The 20748-nt window shown below is 36.5% G+C and overlaps 1 protein-coding gene across 7 annotated transcripts in view; it reads right to left on the bottom strand.

Moving 5' to 3' along the window:
- CUL2 (cullin 2) overlaps positions 1-20748 on the bottom strand; it is a 98629-nt gene that overhangs the window by 48346 nt on the left and 29535 nt on the right. For 6 of the 7 annotated variants that reach the window (XM_073228941.1, XM_073228937.1, XM_073228936.1 and 3 more), the window contains 4 exons: positions 20353-20447; positions 13890-13995; positions 7640-7722; positions 6682-6723 (listed from right to left, as the gene is read on the bottom strand). In XM_073228941.1, coding sequence (XP_073085042.1) covers positions 6682-6723; positions 7640-7722; positions 13890-13995; positions 20353-20447 — 326 coding nt within the window. The remainder of the gene's footprint in view (positions 1-6681; positions 6724-7639; positions 7723-13889; positions 13996-20352; positions 20448-20748) is intronic. The other variant, XM_037010338.2, reaches the window with a different exon arrangement.

The following is a 20748-nucleotide window of genomic DNA, read 5'->3' as shown; positions in this document are numbered from 1 at the left end:
TTCAGATTTTCTCTTTCTTCCTTGGTCAGCCTTAGAAGGTTGTATTCTTCTACAAAGTTGTCCAGTTCTTCTAGATTATCCAGTTTGTTAGCATATAATTTTTCATAGTATTCTCTAATAATTCTTCATATTTCTGTGATGTCCGTGGTGATTTTTCCTTTCTCATTTCTGATTGTTTGTGTGTGTTGACTCTCTTTTTTTCTTGATAAGTCTGGCTAGGGGTTTATCTATTTTGTTTATTTTATTGAAGAACCAGCTCTTGATTCTTTCTATTGTTTCATTCTTCTCAATTTTATTTCTGCTCTAATCTTGATTCTGTCCCTCCTTCTACTGACTTTGGGCCTCATTTGTTCTTCTTCTTCTAGTTTCATTGTGAGTTTAGACTGCTTATATGGGATTGTTCTTCTTTCCTGAGAGAGGCCTTTATTGCAACATACTTTCCTCTTACCACGGCCTTGGCTGCATCCCACAGATTTTGTGGTGTTGAATTGTTGTTGTCATTTGTCTCCATATATTGCTTGATCTATGTTTTTATTTGGTCATTGATCCATTGGTTATTTAGGAGCATGTTGTGAAGCCTCCATACGTTTGTGGGATTTTTCATTTTCTTTGTATAATTTATTTCTAGTTTCATACCTCTGTGGTCTGAGAAATTGGTTGGCACAATTTCAATCTTTTTGAATTTACTGAGGCTCTTTTTGTGGCCTAATATATGATCTATTTTTGAAAATGTTTCATGTGCATTTGAGAAGAATGTGTATTCTGCTACGTTTGGGCATAGAGTTCCATAGATGTCTGTTAGTTCCATCTGTTCTAAAGTATTGTTCAGTGCCTCTGTTTCCTTACTTATTTTCTGTCTGGTTGGTCTGTCCTTTAGAGTGAGTGGAGTGTTGAAGTCTCATAGAATGAACGCATAACATTCTTTTCCTCTTTTAAGTCAGTTAGTATTTGTTTCACACATGTAGGTGCTCCTGTGTTAGGAGCATAGATATTTACAATGGTTGTATCTTCTTGTTAGATTGACCCCTTTATCATTATGTAATGTCGTTCTTTGTCTCTTGTGACTTTCTTTGTTTTGAAGTCTATTTTGTTGGATACAAGTACTGCAACTCCTGCTTTTTTCTATTAGTTGCATGAAATATTTTTTCCATCCCTGCACTTTTAGTCTGTGTGTGTCTTTGGGTTTAAAGTGAGTCTCTTGTAGGCAGCATATAAATGGGTCTTGCTTTTTTATCCATTCAGTGACTCTATGTCTTTTTATTGGTGCATTCAGACCATTTACATTTAGGGTAATTATCAATAGGTATGTACTTATTGCCATCACAGACTTTAGATTCGTGGTTACCAAAGGTTCAATGTTAACTTCCTTACTATCTAAGAGTCTAACTTAACTCAATCTGCTATTACAAACATGATCTAAAGGTTCTTTTCTTTTTGTCCTCCTTTTTCTTCCTCCTCCATTCTTTATATATTAGGTTTCATATTCTGTACTGTTTGTCTATCCCTTGATTGACTCTGAGGATAGTTAATTTTGCATTTGCTTAGTAATTAACTGTTCTACTTTCTTTACTATGGTTTTATTACCTCCGTTGACAGCTATTAAACCTTAGGAACACTTCCATCTATAGCAGTCCCTCCAAAATACACTCTAGAGATGGGTTTGTGGGAGGTAAATTCTCTCAGCTTTTGCTTATCTGGAAATTGTTTCATCCCTCCTTCAAATTTAAATGATAATCTTGCCGGATAAAGTAATCTTGGTTCCAGGCCCTTCTGCTTCATTGCATTAAATACATCATGCCACTCCCTTCTGGCATGTAAGATTTCTGCTGAGAGGTCTGATGACAGCCTGATGGGCTTTCCTTTCTATGTGATCTTATTTCTCTCTCTGGCTGCTTTTAAGTCTGTTCTTATCCTTGATCTTTGCCATTTTAATTACTATATGTCTTGGTGTTGTCCTCCTTGGGTCTCTTGTGTTGGGAGAGCTGTGCACCTCTGTGGCCTGAGAGACTACCTCCTTCCCCAGATGGGGGAAATTTTCAGCAATTACCTCCTCAAAGACACTTTCTATCCCTTTCTCTCTCTTTTTCTTCTTCTGGTATCCCTATAATGCAAATATTGTTCCGTTTGGATTGGTCACACAGTTCTCTCAATATTGTTTCATTTCTGGAGATCCATTTTTCTCTCTGTGCCTCAGCTTCTTTGTATTCCTCTTCTCTGATTTCTATCTCATTTATCGTCTCCTCCACTGTATCCAACCTGCTTTTAATACCCTCCATCGTGTTCTTCAACAATTGGATCTCTGACCGGAATTTATTCCTGAGTTCTTGGATATCTTTTCATACCTCCATTAGCATGTTAATGATTTTTATTTTGAACTCCCTTTCAGGAAGAGTCACGAGGTTCATGTCATCTAAATCTTTCTCAGGAGTTGTATTAATGATTTTACTCTGGACAAGGTTCCTTTGGCATTTCATGTTTGTATATGGCGCCCTCTAGTGTCCAGAAGCTCTACTCTCTGGAGTTGGTCAGCCTCTGAAGCAATGTCGGGGGTCATAGGGGAGTGGTATTGGTGTCTGGGGGTAGGAAAGAGTCCTGCTTCCTGGCTGCTATGCGTGCCTCCACTGCCTGAACCAGTGGGCTGAGCACACAGGTATAAACTTTTATCCCAGAGCAGCCAGATATGGACCCCTGCTTTCCACAAACAGCCAGAATCCCAGTCTCCCCAGGGACTCTGCCTGTATTAACTTTCCAACCTGGTAGTTATGCGAGTCTCATGAAAGCACCATGAAATGTAGGTTTGTGCTCCCAGAGCAGATCTACGGAGCTAGGTATTCAGCAGTCCCAGGCCTTCCACTCCCTCCCTGCTCCATTTGTCTTCCTCCCGCCAGTGAGCTGGGGTGGGGGAGGTGCTCGGGTCCTGCCGGGCCACTGCTATGGTTCCTACCCTGTTCAGTGAGGTCTGCTCTTTTTTCCAGGTGTATGCAGTCTGGCGCAGTACTCTTTCCTGTTACTCTCTCAGGGTTAGTTGTATTAATTATATTTTCGTATTATATGCAGTTTTAGGAGGAAGCCTTTGTCTCACCTCTCACGCGCCATCTTTAATCCTTCTCCCTTAGCTCCATTTATCTTTTAACTCTAACTAATTTCCCCACTGTTGTAACACCATACCTCTCTTAAATATCAAGGTTTCCTCCAACTGTGGTTCCACATCAGGTCTCTTTTCTGTTTCATTCATTAGTCTGTCTGTCTTTGTGCCAATAAAAGCTTTACTGAATAAGTGGAGGGAAAATCACTTAGTGTAGAATAGTACTTCACAAATGGTGATCCAGACTAGATGTACAAACATCTAGGATCTTTGTAAAAATAAAGGTTCCTACTCTCCCTAGAGCATGATTCAGGAGATATAAGTTGGGACCCAAATATCTACCTTTCAAGAAACTCCCCAAATGTATATACATTATGTGTGTAATATTAAATATATGTAGGTATGTAGTTATATACACACATATACATATATGTGCATATATACAATCTTAAGTGCACAGAGAATTTCCACTAGAAAATACTTTTAATCATTAATAGTGGTTTCCTTTAAACAGAACTGAAGGTATGATGGGAAAAGTGCAAGGTCTTTTACTTCTCTCTTTTCAACATTCTACACATTTTTTGATTTCCTACAATCAGCATATATTACTTTATTCCCTGTGTAAGCTTGGTTTTCAGTGGCCAGGTTTGGGAAACCACTAGTACATAATAATGCGTATTAGACGCTTGTAGAGAAATCTAGGAACCAAGAGATGAATGTGTGGAAAGGAAATTATGAATAAACTGAACAGAAATCAAATCTGCAATATGCACCACTAGATCTGAAAAGATTTTATTCTGTAGTTGGGTGGACCTCTTCCCACAAAGAAGCTGTAGGTACACAAAATAAAGCATTTCTCTGTAGCAGCAATGGCAATAAGATGCAACTTGAGCAAAATATTTTTAAGAATATATAACCTATGGGCAATACCACAGATTAAAGGACCATAATGACCTAAGTTCTAACTCTCATTCTGCCATGTACTATTATGTGACACGAGTAAGTCGACAACCCTCTCAAGCCTCATTTTCCTCAGTTGCAAAATGAGTGTGTGATAACATTCCCCATCACATCCTGTTATAAGGATCAGATAAGTTTACAAATGGGAAGAACCTGCCACCAGAACTCATCATATAATCAAAGTTACGATATCTGGTCATATTATATGACATCTGGCCATATTATCTCAAATTACAATGGGTAAACAGATGTTAAAGCAACACAGAGGAAGACACAAATTGGAAGCTGAAAGGCATGGAGTCCTTTTCCTTAGCTCTATCAAGTTCAATAAGTCATTTCTCTTTGCTGAAGTTCAATTTACTCAATAATAAAACTTGCCCTGCCACTGTAATATCAAATAAAGAAATACATATGAAAACACTAGAATACACAAAGCATTATAAAACAAAATGCATTTACCACTAAGCTAAACTATTGTAGCTACAAGTGGAAGAAATATTCTATGGATTAAGAAGATAGTCATACTTGCCATTGGAATGAAGAAGGAGATATCTAAGCTGGCCTGTGCATACAGTAAAACAACAAATTTGACTGGATCTATACTGTCGGAACTCAACCAAGAATTAGGAGAAGTGCAAGTTGCAGTGCTCCAAAATCTTGCAACTACAGGCTATCTACTGTTAAAAGAACATATGGAATGTGAACAGTTTCCAGGAATGTGTTGTTTTAATTTGTCTGATTTTTCTCAAACTATTCAAATTCAGTTAGACAATACCCATTATATCACTGATAAGTTTTCACAAATGCCTAGGGTGCCTAACTGGTTTTCTTGGCTTCACTGGAGATGGCTGGTAATTGTAGGTCTGCTTTGGTTATGTAGCTGTATTCCTATTATGTTAATGTGTGTGTGCAATTTAATTAGTAGTTTAAAACCTATACATGCTTATGTTACTCTACAAGAAGATATGTCAAAGAAATAATCAATCTTCCCAAGTTTTCTTCCGTCTGCTATTTCTAAAGCTTTTCTTCTTCCTTCCTAATTACAACCCTTAAGTAGAATTCGTGCCTCATATCGAATTCACTGAGTATCATAATTCTTCCAAGTGGTAAAGATACCTCAAGACAAATGCTGGGCATAGAAGCCACAGGGCATAAATCTGCAAAGAAGTAAAAAGCTAACCTTTTCAAACAATATGGCTTCTCTCTCACTTACCAACTTTACATTTCCCTGTATGGCCCTGGAAGATGACTGGTTAGCCAGAGACGGATAAGATTCCTCAAGGGAGGAACAACCTAAGACAGGCACAGTCGCAGGGGGGCCATCAGGTGAGAAATTGGAGATCAACAGAGGTGAGGCTTAGAACCTCACCCCCTCTGTTTTGAGAGAAATCTTCTGCATCTGTGGATGTTTTGTTGCCCTTGTCTAGCTTGGATTAATATTTAGTCTACAGGCACACACCTGATCATCCACATTTGCCCTCTTACAGCACTAAACTATGTTCTCTACCTTTATCTTGCATCTACCTACCACTTCAGCATTTTATTCAAAATAATAATAATAATAATAATAAGGGAGAAATGTGGGATTCACATATAAATCAAGTATAAAAATCAAACGAATATTTACATTTGACCTGATTGTTTATAGTTCATAATGCGTGATCAAAACCGAAAGTTTGTGATGACTGTCCTGCACTGTTCACCATGTAAGAACTTATTCACCATGTAAGAACTTGTTCGTTACGCTTCAGAAGATTGGAGAATGTTGAGAATTAGGCTTGGGGTTGATTAATGATTGTGCATTGAGTCCCCTATACAGAATTTTATTGTTGTTAACAACCATTTGATCAATAAATATGAGAGATGCCCTTTCAAAAAAAAAAATAGTAATAAAGATAAAAAATAAAAAATAAAAAATAAAAAGTAAAAAAAAGATAGTCACAATAGATGTAAATCCCGGAATTAAGAAGATGGGGCTGGAGTAAAATTACCTGTCTTAGAGCACCACCCTTGATTTCTTTGTAAAATTATAATGGTAATAGTATCAACCTCCTAGGATTGTGAAGATTAAAACGGATAATGTAAGGGATAAAGCTTTTAGAACACTCCTTGGCACACAATTACTAAGTCTTAATTTCCTTAGCTGTAAAATGCAGGAAAACACCTATCCAATAGTAGACACACAAAAAAAATGAGGTATTTGTAAAGCATGCCAAATAACACTAATGGAAACTGATTCTAACAACAAAACTGATACAAGTTGGCCTAATACCTGACCAGAAAATCTCTCTGTTTTTTTCCAGAATTAATATCCTGTAGTTGTATTATTTTCTTATACAGTTAGGTTTTCTTTAATTATTCATCAAATTCATTTTTAACAAGCTAGCAATCACATTAAGAAAAATTTGCTTGGTTGGGACAAACTTATACTAAAAGAGACATTTTTCAAAAGTACATTCAGAAAATTATAACAATATTCTCAATATATTTTTAATGTAAAGTAACTTGATTTCAAGTCAAGAAAAACGTATTGCTTAGCAAACAAATTATATTAGAACATATCAGTCTTGTTGGGAGTACTCTTTTAGTTCATCACAGTTTAGAAGAGAAAAGAGGAGGGGAAAAAATTGTTCCACCTTACTGCTTCACTATTGCCTTTTTTCTCCATCTTGCTATCTCTGGAAAACATGGAATCATTTAAAGGGTGAGTAACAGCTTTTGAAAATCAAGTCATTAAATGCTACCATCTACCTTCTATTTTACATTGTCATTAAATTCCAAAATATTCTTTCATGTCCTTATGTGACTTGTTTCTTTGGTCTGTTTTTTAACCCTTTATTTCCTATTAGGAGTCCCATAAGAACAATGATTTTTTTCTTTCACATAAGAACTCCACATTTGGATCTTCTTAAAGAAAGTAATTTCACACTGTAATTCCCCAGTAAATAATTCCTGTAACAGTGGATCCAGTAACCTGCAATTTATTATACACACATCTGTGTGACTGCCTTTCAGCACCTTTTGATTTCCCCAAAGCTAAAGTCTACTAAGAATCTTTTAGGCCAGAGCTGACCCAAGGATGTTCTATTCTGGACTCCACAAAAAAACTCTCTTTGCCCCAAACTCAGTTCACACAGCAGTCAGCTAAAGAGCTAAGTACTCTGGACCATGAGTAAAATGGGAAGTCATTTTCCCATGAATTTACCTCACAATAGTGGCAAGTTACTGGTTTAACACTGGCTAAGAGTTAACTAACAGGAAGGATCTGTTTTCTTGAACAGGTTATCCTCATACAGATTTGAACTGAGGGGATAGGTTCAAACAACTCAGCACTGCCTGGAAGATCAAGAAGTTCCAGAATTACACAACAAGGCAACTGCTTCAAGGACATACTTGTTTACTAAGCACATTAGACTAAAGACCAAAGACTTGTCCCAAAAATAAATTTTTTAATTTGGCATTAGAATGGAAAATAAGCCTCGTGAAAGTAAAACAAGGCCTACTCCAGTCAACAGCCTTACCACTTGCACACTATTTTAAACCATTTCAAACAGCAAATTAGAATGGACTCAAGAAGTTAATGTCAGTGCTCACTTTTTGATTTCTCGGAGCAGCATTCGGATAAGAATGGTCTGAAGTGGTTCAACCATCAATTTCCTCCACATATCCAATGCTAGCTGCCAGGAAAAATAAAAATTATCAAGGCTGAATTATTTAGTATTCACTTTTAACATTTGTTTAGGACTTTTTCAGCAGCAAAAACACCCATCAAAGTAGTATTTACATCTGATATTTCAAAATTCAAATGAAAATTGAATACACATAAGGTAAATAAATTTCTAATTTAAAATGACAATGACAATTAGAAAATAAATTTCTACTTTAAAATGACAATGACATACAAAAAATTGACTAAAAGTCTTACAGAAGTAATTAAATTTTATAAAACTGAAATTTGCTGATTTTTAAATGCCCACTGTTATAGTCAGGCTATAGATATCAAAACTAGAACAGAAACAAAGGAGTTATATTAAATAATGTGATTAGGCTGTTGGCTGATTTTTCAATTATAAAACCTCTCACACAAACATGAAAAGATAAGTCAATTTAAAAAAATAACAAAACACCTCTGTATTCACCACCCAGTGTAAGAAATACCTGAATTTTGTTATATCATTCCCTTGCTTATAGTTCTACCAAATGTGTTAAGTACCCTCATATAATATTTTTTAGGTAAACCATTTCTGACTTTGATACAAAAATCACATTTATACTATTCTATGTGTGATTTTTTAAATGTTAGCTTTGTTATTGAAATCCATCCACAATGAAAGATGCAGCTACAGTTACATGACCGATCTTGCGATATATAATCCAAGTGTATGAATGTGCCCCATGATTTATGTTTCCTTTCTACTATTGATGACATGTGTTTGTGACTCCACTTTTGTGCTACTGAGAACAATGCTGCTTCTCTTGCATCTATCACCTGGTGCATAAGCAAGAGTCCCCAACGTACACCTGGGGGTGGAGATGCTGGGCTATCATGCTGGCACACACGCAGCTTTACTAAAAAAAGCCAAATGGTTTTGCAGTTCACACAGATACCCAATGAATGAGAGTCTCCACAGCCAACATCCTTAACAACAACTGGTACTGTCATACTTTAGTCAAACGTTGCCAATCTGTTGGATATAAAATGGTATCTCCTTGTGGTTTTAACTGGCATTTTCTTGAATAAAGGTAGGCATCTTTTTATATGTTAATTGTACATCTCAGTTTTTTCTGTGAAATTATCTTTCATCTCTTTTGCCCATTATTCTGTTGTTTCTCTCATTCTTAATGAAACCTAGGAGTTCTTTATATATTGTGTAAATTAATCCCTTGAAAGTTTTACATACTGCAGTTTGTCACAGTTTGTGATTTGACTTTTGAGTTTCTACAGTCTTTTCTTAGTAAAAATATAATTTGAATGTACTCAAATTTATCAATTTTTTATCATTTCTATTTTATGTTATCTTTTCAGAAACTCCTTCCCTACCCTAAGGCCATAGGAATATGTGTGCCCCTATACTGCCTTTCAAACATTTTCTTCTTTTTTTTTATTAAGGTATCATTGATATACACTCTTATGAAGGTTTCACAAGAAAAAAAATGTGGTTATTACATTCATCCTTATTACCAAGTCTGTCACCGTACCCCATTGCAGTCACTGTCCATCAGCATAGTAAGATGCCACAGAGTCCCTATTTGTCTTCTCTGAGCTACACTGTTTTCCCCATGACCCCACACAGACCATGTGCACCAATCATGATACCCCACAATCCCCTTTTCCCTCCCTCCACATCTGCCTTCCCCCACCCCTCCCCTTTGGTAACCACTGGTCCATGAGTCTGTGAGTCTGCTGCAATTTTGTTCCTTCAGTTTTGCTTCATTGTTGTACTCTACAAATGAGGGAAATCATTTGGTATTTGTATTTCTCTGCCTGAATTATTTCACTGAGCATAATACCCTCTAGCTTCATCCAGGTTGTTGCAAATGGTAGGATTTGTTTCTTTCTATGGCTGTATAGTATTCCATTATGTATATGTACCACCTCTTCTTTATCCATTCATCTACTGATGGACACTTAAGTTGCTTCCATTTCTTGGCTATTGTAAATAGTGCTGCAATAAACATAGGGGTGCACATGTCTTTGAATCCGAGAAGTTGTTTTCCTTGGGTAAATTCCTAGGAGTGGAATTCCTAGGTCAAATGATATTTCTATTTTAGTTTTTTGAGGAACCTCCATATTGCTTTCCACAATGGTTAAACTAGTTTACATTCTCACCAGCAGTGTAGGAGGGCGCCCCTTTCTCTGCATTCTCACCAGCATTTGCTGTTCTTAGTCTTTTCTATGTTGGCCATCTTAACTGGTGTAAGATGATATCTCATTGTGGTTTTAATTTGCATTTCTCTGATAACTAACGATGTGGAGCATCTTTTCATGTATCTGTTGGCCATCTGAATTTCTTCTTTGGAGAAGTGGCTGTTCAGATCCTCCACCCATGTTTTAATATGGTCATTTGCTTTTTGGGTGTTGATGTGTGTGAGTTCTTTTGGGTTAAAAGCCCTTATAAACTCCAATATATTTTTCCCATAGAGAGTACAAATTACTCCAGTATCAAAAATTGATTGCTTCTCTGTTTCCAACTTAATTGCATCCACACAGGCATTAGTCCATTTTCAGACTCTTTATTCTGTTTCCCTGGTGTCACTTTATTCTGACCATGGGTATTCCATTTCTAACTAAGTAAAAGTTAGTTTAAAAGTAAAAGTGCCTGTCGCCCAAAAGATATATTTTGGATGTTAACCCCTTCTTGGATATGTCATTTACAAATATATTCTCCCATACTGTAGGATACCTTTTTGTTCTGCAGATGGTGTCCTTTGCTGTACAGAAGCTTTTTAGCATGATGTAGTCCCATTTGTTCATTTTTATTTCCATTGGCAGAAGAGATGCATTCAGGAAAAAATTGCTCATGTTTAGATTCAAGAGATTTTTGCCTATGTTTTCCTCTAAGAGTTTCATGGTTTCATGACTTACTTTCAGGTCTTTGATCCATTTTGAGTTTACTTTTGTGTATGGGGTTAGACAATAATCCAGTTTCATTCTCTTGCATGTAGCTGTCCAGTTTTGGCAACACCAGCTGTTGAAGAGGCTGTCATTCCCCCATTGTATATTCATGGCTCCTTTATCATATATTAATTGATCATATATGCTTGGGTTTATATCTGGACTCTCTAGTATATCTGGGCTCTCTAGTTTGTTCCATTGTTCTATGGATCTGTTCTTGTGCCAGTACCAAACTGTCTTGATTACTGTCACTTTGTAGTAGAGCTTGAAGTTGGGGAGAGTAATCCCCCCAGCTTTATTCTTCCTTCTCAGGATTGCTTTGGCTATTCGGGGTCTTTTGTGGTTCCATATGAATTTTAGAACTATTTGCTCTAGTTCGTTGAAGAATGCTAGTGGTATTTTGATAGGAATTGCATTGAATCTATAGATTGCTTTAGGCAGGATGGCTATTTTGACAATATTAATTCTTCCTATCCATGAACACGGGATGTGTTTCCATTTATTGGTATCTTCTTTAATTTCTCTCATGAGTGTCTTCTAGTTTTCAGAGTATAGGTCTTTCACTTCTTTGGTTAGGTTTATTCCTAGGTATTTTATGCTTTTTGATGCAATTGTGAATGGAATTGTTTTCCTGGTTTCTCTTTCTGCTAGTTCATTGTTAATGTATAGGAATGCTACAGATTTCTGCATATTAATTTTGTATCTTGCAACTTTGCTGAATTCAGATATTAGATGTAATAGTTTTGGAGTGGATTCATTAGGGTTTTTTTTTTGTCTTTTTATTTAGGGTTTTTTATGTACAATATGTCACCTGCAATCAGGGACAGTTTAACTTCTTCCTTGCCAATCTGGATGCCTTTTATTTCTTTGTGTTGTCTGATTGTCGTGGCTAGGACCTCCAGTACTATGATGAATAGAAGTGGGGAGTGTGGGCATCCTTGTCTTTTTCCTGATCTTAAAGGAAAAGCTTTCAGCTTCTCTCTGTTAAGTATGATGTTGGCTGTGGGTTTTCATATATGGCCTCTGCCTTCCAAACATTTTCAAGTTTTGCCTTTCATATATAAGCCCTTATAAACTCCAATATATTTTTCCCATAGAGAGTACAAATTACTCCAGTATCAAAAATTGATTGCTTCTCTGTTTCCAACTTAATTGCATCCACACAGGCATTCGTCCGTTTTCAGACTCTTTATTCTGTTTCCCTGGTGTCACTTTATTCTGACCATGGGTATTCCATTTCTAACTAAGTAAAAGTGCCTGTCGCCCAAAAGGACCATCCTTCAAGTTTTGCCTCATTTTTTGTTTCTTTTTAAATAGCACAAACAGGGAAAAAAAGAAGGTAATACACAAGAGAACAGGATCTCATAGCTGTGGTACAAAGGCCAAGTTGGCAGGGCTTTTGAAAGGCATATTGACAGAGCTATCAAAACTCAGATTGTGCTCTGACCCAGAAAATCCTCTTCCAGTTACACACTCTATGGAAATTTCTGCTCATGTACAAAAAGATATATACATCAATGTAACTCCATTAGTGTAAGATTTTTGTTTACTGTATTCCCAGCATACAGAATAGTGCCTGGCCCCCAGGGGTTCAAAAGTTATTTAAAAAATGTACAAATGAACAAATGATGTTCACTGCAGCATTATTTGTAACAACCAAAAAAACTGAAAATTAAGGAAGAGTTTAATAAATAACTAATACATTATTCTATATACCTATTCACAGATCTATATCCCTACTATAGAACATTGAGCTCTCACAAAATACAAACTTACTGAAAAGAAATCCTAACCATATTACCCCAAATAAGAAAGAAATACAAGTCGAAGGACTTTACATATAACATATACCAATAGTGTTTAAAAAATAAAACTGCAAGTGTGTATGTATATTTATATGCAAATGCACAGGTTAAATTCAGGGAAGATATAAACTAAATTGTTACTAGCATTCCTCTGGGAAGAGGAGCAGCCTTGACAGTGTTGATGATAAGGGATGATTATTAGGTACAATATTCATTTGTAATCCTAGCAAGTAAAACAACTGTTAACATTTTGGTATTTCCCACTGATATATTTCTCTACACCCTTTTTCCCTACAGTTTTATTCCTATTAAACGTACAGTGTTGTGTCCAAATATTTTCATAACCATTTTCCCCTTTATTAAAGTTTCTATGAACTACTTTCTACTACTAAATTTATCTCTTTGCCTAACTTTATAACAACATCATACTGTTCATGTGCTTCCATGCACGATTTTATTGTTGAGTATTGGAAATTCAGAATGTTTGCCCATTAGTCACCCTTCTTAACAATGACTCCAAGAAATACTTATAAATACTAAAAGTTTTCTCCCATATTTATTATTTTCATAGTACAGATTACTAGTCATGGGATTACCTGGTCAATCAGTACTGAACATTTTAAAGTCTACTAAAAGACCCTGACAAATTTCTTTCTAAAAGGATTATTTTAATTTAAGTTTCTACTAATGCTGCATCTTAGCTCTTTACTTCCTTCATTAAAACACTCAACACAATTTAACATTAATTTATTTATTTATTTGGCATTGTTTCCCCATGAGAACAGGGGCCTTCTATCCGTTCACCATTGTATTCCAATTTCTGGCTACCCAATAAATATGTTATTACCTGAATAAACAAACCTTGTACTAGAGTATTTCTTTCATAATCAGTGTATGTAGTATTATATTATAATTTTCCACATTTAAATTTGTACTAAACTATAAGAATTTTAGATTTTGTACTGTACCTCAAGAATTACTTCAACTGCATAATTAACTGTTTTACTCTGAATTTCCATTAATTACTCTTCAGAGTTAAAATACATGTGTTATAGCCATTAATTTGTATTTCCTCTTTAAGGCTAATCCGTGTACTTTACATTTTTTAACTATAAGAGTTTCAGAATTTTATAATATGTTTTATAAGCTTTTTCATATAGTTGGCCTATTAACTTTTGTCATTCATTCATACATTATTGATTTAATTATTAAAATAATATTCATCACATCTTTTCTCTTCCAATCTATTTCAAGATTCTCAGGAAATCATTATAGTATTTTACTTACTTAGTTATTTTAGGATGTTTTAAATCTTGACAATTTTAAGATAGTCAACTCAATATCCTTAAAAAATGGAGAGTGAATCAAATTGCCTCAATATATAAAACATTCTTGTTTGCCAATCATTTAAAGAATTTCTTACCTCTCCTATTTCCATAAGTGGTTCATTCATATCTACACCACCATAGCCATACTGAAGATCAGCTTCTGTCAATTTATTCTTTTTAATAAATTGGGTGTTGAGATACCTGAAAAGCAAATGTCAAATATCATTTGGGCACTATGTCAAAATCAGTAGGAAAACAACTTGCTTATTAACTTAACAAGTACCTTGTTAAAAAAATTTAAACAATAGTTATAGGGCCAGAAATCAAATACAAAATAGTTTAATAATATGTCCAAGAGAAATTAATTATATAGAAATTGGAAATGTAATTTTAAGAGATCGAAATTATCAGCCTCTTTCTGCAAGAACCTAAGACAAGAATAAGATCTCTAGAGTAGCATAAGATTTTCTAATTTGCTCATTCCCAGATTCTTCCTGTTAAGCCAAGATAAGATCACTTTACAAAGAATTACACAAAACTGGTTAAAAGACCAAACTCAAGACATTTCCTAATTTATATTTCATTATCAGGAAAAAACGTAACTTTTCATTTTTAAACAAAGAAACAAAAAAGACCATAATTGGTAAGGTAAGACAATGAAGTCAATTGTTACAAACAGTAGAGGTATGGGCAAAACTGGCAGATTTAAGATCACTTTGTCTACCAGAGGAAGAACAGCTTTACAAAGAAATGTTCCCACACATTCCAAGACTAATGACCATGATGAACCCTTAAGGATTACTAAAATCAATACAGAGTTGTAAAATTACATTAAATGTGCTGAAAGGGCCTGTAATATTCAAGCAGTCACTTTACACAATCCTGGATTTCATTAGAATGCATTTAAATGCTCACCACCTAATAAAACTGTCCATTGAAAGGATCTGCCAATGTGTGAACAGCTACTGACAATACAAGTATTTAGGAAGCAACCACAAAATCTATTAGAACACATGCTTTCCAATGTTCACTACACCAAAATGAACAGTCCACTTAACATTTACTTGAAACTGAAAGCAAAGACCAAAAATTTCAACTGTGTAACTCTACCAGCATTCCCAGGAGATGATGAAAAAATGTAATTCCTGGTTATTAACTCCAAAGTGGTATAGGTGCAAGTTCCACTCCCACATTCACTGACTTCAAGGTTCTTCACTCCAAAGCTTACAACCTTGGTGCTCCTCTTGACATTTTGGTCTCCTTGGCTCATAGGTTACAACACTGAATTAAATTTTCTTCCTTCAAAATGCCATTTCATCTTTCCTTCCCTTCTCACTGTAACCCTGTAACCCTCAGAATTCCATGCTGGGTTTCCCACCATGCCTTCCAGCTGAGGCGAGCGCAATAGGATTGAGAGGCAGAAGTACAGACTAGAGAGTGAATTCTTCACTTGGAATAGTCTTTGGGAGAGAGCTTGAGATGCCTGCAATATCCCTGGCCAACCCCAGGTATTTATCTCAGCTCAGACATAGTCTCTCATGTTTGATCTGATCCCAACCCAAATGAGCTTTAACTTACCACCCCAATGAAGTAATTATGTACACAACATGCTGTTTTACTTTCTTCAGAGTACTTGCTACTATGTGAAACAATCCTATTCCTTTGTTTACTTGTTTTGTACTCTGTCTCCTTTCTAGAATACAAGGACTACAAAGCCAGGACCTTGTTTTGTGGACAGCATCCAGAACAGTGGCAGGCAAATACGAAGCTTCCTTGATGAATTACTGAATAAGTAAATGGATCATATTCCAGACAGCAGGGATAGCAGCTAATATTAGAACACAAACTTGGAAAAGCAGCCTGGAGCCAGATTCGAAGAGCCACGAATGCCAGGAAATAAAAGTAATCACTAACATTTACTGGGCTCATATCATGTGTTAGACACAGCCCTAAGCACACAATTTGGCTGAATACCGTGAGGTAGATACATGTGTACTATTTTGAGCCTCATTTCATATATATATAAGACACTGCAGCTTAGAGAGCTTAAAGAGCTTGCCAAAGGTCACTCTACCAGTAAGTGACAGAGTTGGCACAGAAATTCATCCTTCTCCCCCTCATTTAACAAGTACTGACCAAGTGTGTATTATGTGTCAGGTACTATGCAAGGCCCTGGGGACAGAAAGATAAAAACAAAACGTGGTCTGCCCACACAGAGCTTATATATCTGGTAGTATATACAAACACAAACAAACATAATGTTTTAAACATGACATGTGCTCCGAGTTGAGGGAACTCAATTGTCGCTATCTTCACTATTTACAGGTAGGTGCCTTCCTATATGGATCCCTTTATCCAAACCACTTTCTTTTTTGGTCAGTGGTACTATGACTGTCCCGGTAACCCCACCCTACATATCAAAATCACTTAACCTGCCATCGCTCTTCTAATCAGGTGGCCTTAATGTTCTCCTGAACCACTTTACTTACCATCTCCCATTACTTTCCTTTCCATTTCCAGTGCCATTTGTTTGATTTTTGTTTGGATCATAAGCAATACTGTCATAATTCGCCTCTATTTCCTATTTCTACCATCTCCAAATCATCTAAAACTTTGCTTTCAGGATGTCCCTTCCCTATTCAGAATCCTACCATAGCTCTTTCCCACCTGTATGGTAGTGTTAGCTACCTAGGCACAGGGATTTGTTACTCTGAAGAAGCAACTGCTAGATCTGCAAGGCCTGGACTCACTCATCTGTTCTAAAGATCTGTGTGTATGTTCTTGGGCCAATACATAGTTCTAGTGGGACTTCTGTTTATATCAGACAGGACAAGTCACTATTCTCTTTCCCTCATGGAGTAAAATTTAAACTAACTTATAGTAACTGCACCTTTCTCATTCCAGATTTCTACTCTTGATAGTTTAAGCTTGATAGACAAGCTTCTAAAATAATTTAAAGATGTAAATTAAAATGTGAATAGTTCATTTTAAATTGTTCATTTTGATATGTATACCTGTCTTAATTTCTAAGTCATTGTAGTATTTTACAATCAATTTATTAAACACGTTTTTAAATAGACATATGTTCTAGAAAATCATAAAAGAAAATAGCTCCTAACAACTTCTTAAAATAGTTCATACTCACCCTCATAAGCAGTGCCCAAATATTCCGCTCACATAATACAGCAGTACATTTTTATAATTTATTCTGTGAACAAAGTGGCTAATAAGTATTCTTTGCTTTTTCAGAGTATTAGCAGTAACACAATAATATTATTTGACAGGAACTGATAGCCTAAGGTAAATCAGAAGCCTCTAGGAAACCAGGCATTTCAATCTATGTTAGCAAATTCCATTACAAGAACTGTTCTCATGCTAGTGCCTCCTGAATTTCAAGAGTTATTAGTTTACAAGCTAACACCTCAAGTATACCACTTGAAGGGCCAGCAGGGTCCAAACAGCTGTGCAGTCCCAGGAAAGGTGAGTCAGGAGTTTTTTCTTGATTTTATTTTTCTTTAAAATCAGAACCCTTAAGTTACCTATGCTAATACATATCCCTCTTACGAATCAATCAGAGTAAAAGAGGAAGCTAGAAATTACTTCATAAGAATATCGAAAAATACTTTTGAAACAAAACTGATGGTTTCTCCTGTATTTCTTTTTACAGATTTCTTCATAGACTGTGACTAAAAACAGAGCCTGGATAACCTGACCACCCATCAAGTAAAGACTATCAGGCAGTTTTCATCTAATTACTGTCAACTACAACCTCTATAAAAAGGCTCTCACCACCTGTTTTACCTATATAACTAGTAAATGACCCCAACACCACAGAGGACATCTGAGTGAATCCAATGAGCCATCAGTTGTAGGTCTCTGCTACAGGCAGTGGAAAAATTACTAAGTGATTTCAGAGACTGATAAAATTTGTACTTTAGAAAAAATAAATGTGAGTTTACTAAACAGAATAAATTAGAAATCAAAGGCTGGGAAATGGGTTACAGGGTTTTCATCATTAACATCCAGGTAATAAATGATAAAAACCATGAATTATAACAGTGCAAAAGAAATAATGAATTTAAAAGACTCGGGGGGATTCAGGAGAACTCTACGTGAAGGGTATCTGAGACTTCTGGCACATGTGTCTAGGTGTACAGTATTACCATTAATTAAATCAGCAGCAAAAGGAGCACAGTTCTGAAATCTGCACAATTCTGCACAATTCTGAATAGCACAGTGCACTTAGAGAACATCCTGGAGTTGTAGGCAGGCTAGGTAAAAATGCTCCTCTGAAACTTAGACCACCTGGAATAAACATACTTTCATGGTTGTCAATATATAGATTGTGGCTAAAACCAGGAATAACTGAGATCCTAAGAACACATAGTGTAAGAAAGGGATGAGAAGAGAATCTACATTTGTGACAAAAAAAGAGTGTATCCAAAATGAGACTAAGGTGGAATGAAGTTAAATGGGCTTTGACTGATCTGGGTTTAAATTCTGCCCTTGAGATTTTTTAGCTGAGTGACCTTAAGCAAAGTCATTTAGCCTCTCTGAGCCTTAGTTTCCTCAGCTGTAAAAATGGAGATACCAACTACTCCACACAGTTTTATGCACACACACACATACACACGTGTGTGTGTATATATCATACATACTACATCATTTAACAAAAGCTCAATAGTACCATTTAACAGTATTAATTTGAATAGTCCCAAATTAATTGATTTTGGTCAACAGAGATGAAGGAGAATCAAGAGGACTGTGTCGTAGAAAACTAAAAAAACAGAAAAACTATATTCATAATCTCCAAATCTTTACTGAACTGTCTCAGCTTGAAGGGGTTCCCCACACATGGCCCACTGCCTGAACACTCTCCTGTCATCCATATACCAGTGCTCCAAGCTTCTCAGCAATGGAAAGGCATGCATATGCTGTCACTCTCATCTTTAAAACTCCCCCAACTCTCCCCACAATTGTACTAGGGAATTCTTAAAGTTCTATTTAGACTACCTCACTTTGGCGGATGAGGAAAACAAAATCAAATATCTGGATGTTTCATGTATAGCAAACACTGTTTTATAAAAGCCAGAGCCACAGTGAACCTTGTGCTTGTCAGCAATTTCTGGTTACTGGTATTAGTACATTTGGCTCTACTATAAAGAAATAAAAGATATTGGCCATTAAAGCTCCAGTTTCTAACACAGATAACTTCCATTGTTGCTATTAAAAAACCCCAGTGTTGCTATAAAAACTAAGGAAGCATGAACCACTACAACAAAGGACAAACACACCAAGAGAACCAAGCCTGGCCCTGGTGTGGTGCTCCTGCAGTGCCCGGTGCAGCCATACAGACAATGCTCTGAGACCCAGCTTCACTCCTATTTCTCCCCAGTGAGACAATGACGCAGGGTAGTCTCACAAGGTGAAATGCACTTGTGCTTTTCACAATGCACAAGGTGAAATGATCACTGCATCTGCTACAGGCCAGGCCATTTCCAGAGCAGACATTCCACTTCAAAGACTGAAATGCTCAGGGGCCTGATGCCACTATTCCTTACATAACCACTATTCTTCCACAAATAGATCTCTGCCTTATGGACCTAAAGTTCTTACTTCCATCATCTACGTAAATGGGTCAGAGAGGATCGGCCCAGAATGCCAGGGGATTATGCAGGAGCGAGAGGTAACACAAAAGATCTAAGCAGGAGGCTGGGCAGAGCAGGGGAGTATGTGGAGGGCTGGAAGTGATATTACTGGACCTGGCCCCTGGTCGTGATAATGCTGGAACCGGAAGTGACAACACCAGATATGAGATCAGCCCAGAAGTGGATTCATTGTGAGCCTGTGTATATAAGCTGTGCTCAGAAATTAAACTGCGTCACTTGTCCACCACCAGTGGTCAGTGAACCTCCAGATCCCAACCTTAGTTTGTGTCTTTTTTGTATCTATCTCTGTGTTTCTCTTAATCTCCCACCCACTCCTCTCAGGTTCAGCTGGTTTGCAGAGCTGGTCTCCAGAGGAGAGGAAGTTCAGGGAGGGGAATGTGGAGAAACACATCAAAATCAGTCATTCAGAGGAAGGGAGAAGAGCAAGAGGAAAGACAGGAAGAGGTGAGAGACCGTGGGCTTCAGGGGATTCAGTATGCAGAGGACAGATGCAAGGGAAAACTGCCCCGTACTATGACTAACAGTGTTCCCACATAACATAAAACATGAATCCCAGAGTCCATTACAAGCTTCTTGGAGGGGTACAAGGCTTAGATTTGCTCCATTAAATTTCAACTAGGCTGAAGTTTCACTTTGGAACTCAGTCAAGATGTAATATGTACTTATAGTCCCAGATAATCTGAAAAGACAGAGCTATGCCTCTAAACACAGTTTTACTTTTCAAAGAGTAACTGTCCATTCCACACTCTGCCTGGTCCCAAATAACCACATGACTGGCCTTACAGACCTTTCCCCATAGCAAAGTCCATATAGCAGGGATGCTTTGGTTCTGTGTATTTCAATGCAGGAGATATTGTTTAGACTGTCGAGAGTTTAAAAGCATACTTACCTATACAAGCAGTCCATGTAGTCTGCACCTTTGCTATATTCCTCCCAATACCTATGATACATAACAAGTACCTGCTCTTCAGACTCCAGAACTCTCTATATAAAAAAGAAAAATATTTTCACTTGGAAAGCACTGATCATTTTCATTTGTAAGCTATGAAATTTATCAAAAATTGATGCTCTAAAGTATCTGACATTATTCAAGCATTATAAATTACATTCTAATTTACCCCAAGTAACAATGAAACAGCTAGAAAAAAGATATGAGTCTTGGGTAAGAAAGTGAATTCGTACTGGAGAGTAAATGATTTCATTCTCTAAGATAAAAGGACAAAAGGTAATGGTTTAATGCTACCTTTGGGCTAGAATATTAAATTAAGATAAGTTTAAAATAGAA

The sequence above is a fragment of the Manis javanica genome, chromosome 2, assembly GCF_040802235.1.
Source record: "Manis javanica isolate MJ-LG chromosome 2, MJ_LKY, whole genome shotgun sequence".
Classification (NCBI taxonomy): domain Eukaryota; kingdom Metazoa; phylum Chordata; class Mammalia; order Pholidota; family Manidae; genus Manis; species Manis javanica.
Note: the sequence above shows the minus strand (reverse complement) of the source record. Positions and strands in the feature narration are given on the sequence as shown.